This window comes from Mauremys reevesii, linkage group 6, assembly GCF_016161935.1.
Source record: "Mauremys reevesii isolate NIE-2019 linkage group 6, ASM1616193v1, whole genome shotgun sequence".
In the NCBI taxonomy this organism is placed as follows: domain Eukaryota; kingdom Metazoa; phylum Chordata; order Testudines; family Geoemydidae; genus Mauremys; species Mauremys reevesii.
In genome coordinates this window covers 47,950,099-47,957,258 of record NC_052628.1, presented here as the reverse complement: position 1 = coordinate 47,957,258, position 7,160 = coordinate 47,950,099, and the positions used below count along the sequence as shown (strand labels likewise).

The following is a 7,160-nucleotide window of genomic DNA, read 5'->3' as shown; positions in this document are numbered from 1 at the left end:
CAGTGAACATATATGTCAGCAAACTGCTGTTTTCCTGAACCGTTTAGCTGCTCGAATAATATTAATTGAAAAGATTTTACTCTAAGAATAGCAGCAATATCAATCAAAAATATTCAACATTATTTTTTTTCTGGTATTCAGCCTGTTCTAGCTAGAAATGGAGTTTATCATATAACTACTTGCTGCAAATCCAGCTAAATAGAAATGTTTTAAGAAATGACAAGTACTTGCAAATATTAAAGAAAGCCATGGAGTGATAGATATTTTTAATGAACGAGATAAAACCAACTTGGAACTGGAAGGCTATCTCCCAGAAAGTTTCAGTGTAGGTCAACTTTTGGACTGTGTCCAAATAGCTGATAAAAATCATGTTTAAGTTTAGTCTCAGAAACCTAATACCGTATCATAAGTAGGGCGCTACCAAATTCACAACTATGAAAAACACATCATGGACTGTGAAATCTGGTCTTTTGTGTGCTTTTACCCTATACTATACAGATTTCATGGGGGAGATCAGCGTTTCTCAAATTGGGGGTCCTGACACAAAAGGGAGTTGCAAGGGGGGGGTCAGTTGCAGGGGGGTTGTAGTATTGCCACCCTTACTTCTGTGCTGCCTTCAGAGCTGGGCAGCTGGAGAGTGGCAACTGTTGTCCAGGTGTCTAGCTCTGAAGGCGGCACCCCACCAGCAGCAGTACAGAAGTAAAGGCTGCAATACCATACCATGCCACCCTTACTTTTGCATTGCTGCCTTCAGAGCTGGGTGGCTGGAGGGTGGCGGCTGCTGCCCTAGGGCCCACCTCGGCAGGCGGCAGAGCAGAAGTAAAGTTGGCAATACCATACCATGCCATCCTTTTTTCTGCGCTGCTGCTGGCAGTGGCTCTGCCTTCAGAGCTGGGCTTCTGGCCAGCAGCTGCCGCTCTCCAGCTGCCTAGCTCTGAAGGCAGCGCCACTGCCAGCAGCAGCACAGAAGTAAGGACAGCAGTACTGCAACAAATGGCCTACAATAAACCTTGCGACTCTCCCACAAGCCCTTTTTGGGTCAAGATCCTTTCAATTACAACACTGTGAAATTTCAGGTTTAAATAGCTGAAATAATGAAATGTATTATTTTTTAAATCCTACAACCGTGAAATTGAACAAAATAGACTGTGAATTTGGTAGGGCCCTAATCATAAGGTATATCAAAACACTGGTATAATTATAACTTAAATAATAAAACAAAACAAACACTGAAACCATGAAGCTATTTGTTGGGACTTAGCAGCAAAGACCATTCCAGATTATGTGTTACATACAGGATTTTGAAATGCATCCAGCATTGCTAATGTTAATTAATGAACAGATATAGCACAGCATGACTCTTGGTTTTCCACACATTTCTTATACCCTTTTTTTAAGCACATGGCAGAGTTGGAAGAGAATCAAATGGCTTTTTAATGTCTTTATTTTGATTACCAGACATAAGAGGAAAAGAACAGGTAAAAGGCAAAGTCCTCCCCGCAGCAAAAACAAGCCACCTTGATTAATTAATAGACCAATCCTTCCAAAAACTTTTGGCCGACTTTTTTTCATAGTAGCAGGCACACACAGAGGCAGACAGTAAACAGACAGTTTACAAAGTCTAAAAAGGCTTATATAGTACAACATCATTAAAAAAAAATAAGTATCTTAACATTTTTAACCCGAGTATTGAAATATGCTCTTTAGGAAAGTAGTTCATAAACCAAATTTTCTGGAATTCTATTACAGAATTAGAGTTTAAATTTAGGGATGCCTAGGACGTGCCCTGCAAGGCTTACTTGTGCCTTGGCACTATCACAAGTTATTTTTTAATTCTGAGTGCTCTTGATATATACAATTCGTATCTGTAGTTTCATCTATCCCTTGCACATAATTTTCTTTTAAATTCCTGGATGGCCAGGAATGTGATTTTTTAAGTGGTCTTGCTGATTTTTTATATATTTTCATGTTGAGAATTGAGAAAGTATTGTCCTGAGAGCCAAGATTTTGGCAACATGAATATTCAGGATCAGTTGACTCTTGAGATTCTGAAGCTGTATCCTGATGGTTCTTCAGAGTAATGTTCTCTCCTGAAAGATTGTTTTCATTACTCTGCTTTGATGCATCTTCTTTTTCCTCCATTGCACGAGCCAGCATATAACTAACCTTTCTTTGATGAGCCAAAGCCTCTTCTTTATCATTCAGCTGTACTCATATTAAAAAGAAAAAAAGAAAACTAGTTTATAAACTATTCCTTAGAACATCATCATATGCGAGTCAACAATATTTGTTTGCTCAGAGGGAACAAAGCCAACGTTGATCAATATGCCTTTGAGATTTTTTTTAAGATACTAACCAAATCTATCAGCATCCTAAGGATTTCAGGAGGATTATCCAGTTCTTCCATTTTCCTGCAGTCAGCATCAGAAATAAGCATGCCCGTCAATTTTTGTCCCAGATTTTTCTTGTTCCCTTGCAGCATCACAAGTCCTGAGAAAAGGAATACACTTCATTTGAAATACACAAAAAGGACATGAAAACTAGTATTCTGTAAGCAAAAAAGAGGATGACTTTGGGATAAAATATACATTTACAAAGGAAGATATGGAAGTTTATAAAGTGGTAATCCAAATTATAGTTGACTTTCATTGGACACAATATGGCAAATAGTTTTGCATGCAATTTTGTGCGGGCCAACACCAATGATAAAATAGTCTTTTTATTGCAAACATGGGTCAGCAAAATGGAAACTTCTGGAACTGCAAGAGAAATACACTTTGCTTCTTCTATAAAGACTGTGAAGTCCTTTGAGATCTACTGATGAAAAAACACCATAGAAGAGGGAAGGTATTATTATAACAATCCCTACTTGTTTTGTTTTTTTGTTTTATAAAAGGGACATTATATGATAGGTTAAAAAAGGTTTTGTGAAAGAAATGTAAAAAGTTGTAAGTCTTAAACTGCTAAATATATATTATTTAAATTTCAATGAAGATTAAAATAAATAAAGGATAAACTATCCTGAGTTAAGTCTAGAAATATATGCTAATATCCCACTATAAAAAGAGTGTGGAAGTTTTAAGTTCTTTTTATGTTTGCTGAAGATGCCTCAGGACATATAATTAGCGAACAACGACACCAGAATAATCAGTAGTTTCATGAAAACTTCTAAAATATATCCCATGTCAGAATATTACATTCTGGGGCCTCTTTAGCAAACAAAGAAAAAAATCCCAACAGATTTCACAAACCATAGCAGCAGTGGGTCGGTCGATAACACATGGGACTGGAAGTGGGTTCTGTTCCCAGCTCTGCCATGGATTTGTGAACAAAGCACTTAATATTTTCTGTACCTTGGTTTTCCTGTGTGTACAATAAGGATAATGACATTTACTCCTCTCCTTTACAGATCTCTTTGAGATCTGCGGATGGCCAGTGCCAAGTATTATTGATAATAAGAATGTTTTCTACAAATAGTTAAAACTTGTTAATATATTATGCAATATTTCTCAAATTGCCTAGGGAGTGGGGGATATTCAACACACATTTCTGTGCTTAATTCAAAGTTGTAATTCCCTTACCTTGTGAATTTATCATACATCATAATTAAGGCTAAGATTCTGTCACGCATATTTTTAGTAAAAGTCACGGACAGGTTACGGGCAATAAAGAAAAATTCATGGAAGCCTGTGACCTATCTGTGACTTTTACTAAAAATATGTATGACAAAGTGGAGAGCTGCAGGCTCCCCACATCACCCAGGGGGGCTTGGGTTAGAGGTGCAGGGTCCGCCCACCACCCGTGGCGGCTCCAAGCTCGGGGCACCCCGGCTGCCCATGGAGGGCTCAGTGCTTTGTGCCCCCCGCGGAGACTCACTTCTCTGTGCTGCCCACGGAGGCTCGGTGCTTCGTGCTGCCTGTGGAGGCTCTGAGCCCCTTGCCACCGCTGGTGGCTCTTTGCTCCCAGGTGCCTGCAATGGCTTCATGCTCCAGGGTGCCTGTGGCAGCTGGAACTTCCAGAGAGCCCCGCTGCCCGCAGCAGCCAGGAGTTTGGGGTCTCCCCGTTGCCTCAGAGCTCTGGGCACCCCTGCCTCCACCCCGGCTGGGAGCTGCCTGTAAGGCAACCCTGCCTCCCTCTGTGGCTGGGAGCTTGGGCCCCCGCAGTTCTCAGCTGCCAGGGGTGGCAGGGGACCCTACAGCTCTCAGGCGCTGGGGGCTCAAGTCATGGAGGTCTCTGGAAGTCCTCTCTGATGAAATCAAATCAACAAATTTTTCTCTTTTATAAAAAAAATTAGCAACTAAAACTAGGTTAAATCTTGCCCAGAATTAAAATTTGTAACAATAAGCTTGTATAAATCCTAAAAACAATATAAATCTTTTCACAAAAGATCATTACAATTCTAAATAAAAGTTGGTGGTGGTTTTTTCTTAAAAAGAAAAGAGTACTCACCTTGTGCAGTAACTGCAGTTCTTCAAGATGTGTGTCCTTATGGGTGCTCCACTTCAGTTACTTCAGGTGCATAGGTGCCTCTCAAGCCATTGGTCAGAGATTTTCCATTAGCAGTGTCCATTCGACTCACACATGCCCTCTATACAACCACACACCACTGATATATAGGGCTGCACAGGCAAATTTCCCTCAGTTCCTTCCAGGGGTGCAAGTAACAAAGGATTTACCAGTACGCCGGAGTCCTGAGCGGGGGCTTGGCCTCAACCAGAAGAGGCTTGGCCTCAACCGAAAGAGGCGGGGCCTTTCAAGATTTAAAGGTCCTGGGGCTCCGTCTGTGGCTGACACTAACCAATTTATTTGGGCATAAGCTTTCGTGGGCTAAGAGTAACTTCATCTTCAAGTAGTGTCCCTATGGATGCTCCACTTCCAGTGACTCCCAAGGGGTATCCCCACAGGGGATGGGGAGCTTCGGAATCAAGTCAATGACTGAAGACAGTAGAGCAGAACCAAGTGTTGCATCAGAACTGATGGCAAGAACCAAGGCATAATGTTTAGAAAAATTATGCACTAAGGCAGAGCTGCTAGATGGGCCAAATGGGGGATTTGCCATCAAGGCCCCATTCTCCCCAACCCTGTGGGCTGACATGATAGTGACTAGAAAGACCATCATCATAGATAAATGAAACAAGGTGCTGGTCACCATAGGTTCAAACAGAGGTCTCAAAGTATCTAAATACCAGTTTGAGATCCCAAATTGGAGTAGGATCCTTAACCTGGGGGTGGGGTCAAGGTTCTCCAAACCCTTAATAAATCTACAGGACACAGGGTGAGCAGGTATAGAAAAATCCCTCTAGTGGGGAATGAAATGCTGATATTTCAGCCAGATAAATCTTAATGGAAGTAACTGATAACTCTGATCTCTTCAAGTCCAACAGGTAATTCAAGATGGCTGAGAGGGGAGAAGATTCAGGCACAAGGCGGTGACAGCGATACCATTGGTTGAACCTTTTCCATTTCTGAAGGTAAGTTGACTCCCATCTACTGTTTAGTAATGCCTGTTGTACACCTGTCAAGCAGGTGGATTCTAAGCCTGTGGACATCTATGAGCCGTGCTTGGAGATGAAGAATCTCTAGGCTGGGGTGAAACACACAATCTGCATCCTGGGAGAAAAGATGACAGATGCTCAGAAGCTTAAATGTCAGTTGGACACACCGATGAAGCAGATATGGATACCATCTTGGCCTCCGCCAGCTTGGTACTATAAGGAAAACCCTGGTCTTGTCCTGTCTGATCTTGTTCATCACTCTTAAAATTAGTGGTGTTGGAGGGAGAGTGTAGAACAAGCCCTTTGTCCAGGGAAGGAGAAAGGCATCTCCCAAAGAATGGTGAACTAGGTCTCCTCTTGAGCAGGATAAGGGGCATTTCCAGTTGCTGGATGTGACAAATATGCCCACTTTTGGAAGTCCCCACCTCTGGAATATCACATGAAGAATTTGAGAGTTCAACTCCCATTCGTAGTCCTGGGAGAAGCCTCTTTTGGGCATATCATGGGACATTCTGGACTCCAGGGAATTAAATGGCTGAGATCTGAATCTGATGGGCTATTCACCAGTTCCATAACTTTATAGCTTTGGCACACAAGCAGGGGGATCTTGCTCCTCCCAGTTTGTTGAACATGCAAGCCATACCATCTGTCATGATCTTGATTGATTTGCCCCGATAAGAGGTAGGAACTGAAGGCAGGCATTTCTGACTCCTCTGAGTTCCAACAGGTTGATATGGAGACTGGTTTCCTGAGATGACTATCTGCCCTGAGTTATCAGGGTATTGAGGTATGTGCCTTACCCTAACAGTAATGCATCTGTTGTCACAGATAATGTTGGAACTGGGTGGATGAAAGGGATGTCCACGCAGATACTGAGTTAATTTTTCCACCAATCTAAGGCATTCTTCACCCAGAAGTGAATTGTGACCTGTTTGTCCAAGCTGTCTCTGGTTGAGGAACAGATAGATCCTTTTGAACCAGCCCTGAAAGCTGTGGAGGCATAGTCTTACATGCTTGGTCATGAAAGTGTAAGCTGCCATATGACCCAGGAGATGCAAACAGTTTCTTACTGTAGTGGATAAATTACTACTATCACTAGAACCTTTGAGAACACTCTTGGGGCTAAAGCGAGGCCAAAGGGAAGCACTCAATATTGAAAATAATCCAGGTCCACAGTGAAATATAGGTATTTTCTGTGTGCAGGATCTACTGCCATATGGAAATAGGTGTCCTGTAGCTTGAGGGATAAAAACCAATCTCCTGCCTCTAGAGAAGGGATTGCAATTGCCAGAGTCACCATTCTGAACTTTTAAGACTTCACAATTTGTTCAGTCACCTCTGATCCCCCTGTGAGGGGATGGGACCAGTTCTATCACTTTTAAACAAAGAACAGAGTGTACTTCTTGACTCAGAGTTGTCTCATGAGAGGTGTCCCTGAGGGATAGGGAAGAAAGTGGGAGGGACATAAAGTGGATGATGTAGCTGATGTTATAATGTCCATGACCAACTTGTCTGTTGTAATAAGCCGCCTGTTGGAAATGGGAAAGTCAGTCTCAAAAAGCGGGACGGTGGGTGAAAGTTTGCATTTTGCAAACTGGAGCCGAAGAAGGAGTTGAACCCTCAACCAACCCATCAAAACTGTTGTTTCGACAAGGACTGGGTGTT

General features: G+C 42.2%; 1 protein-coding gene across 2 annotated transcripts in view; it reads right to left on the bottom strand.

Annotated features, from left to right (window-relative positions):
- Positions 1-1,426: 1,426 nt before the first annotated feature.
- CCDC125 (coiled-coil domain containing 125) overlaps positions 1,427-7,160 on the bottom strand; it is a 37,957-nt gene continuing 32,223 nt past the window's right edge. For both annotated transcript variants that reach the window (XM_039545128.1, XM_039545127.1), the window contains 2 exons: positions 2,357-2,490; positions 1,427-2,205 (listed from right to left, as the gene is read on the bottom strand). In XM_039545128.1, the coding sequence (XP_039401062.1) occupies positions 1,816-2,205; positions 2,357-2,490 (524 nt within the window). In that variant the 3' untranslated portion in view covers positions 1,427-1,815. The remainder of the gene's footprint in view (positions 2,206-2,356; positions 2,491-7,160) is intronic.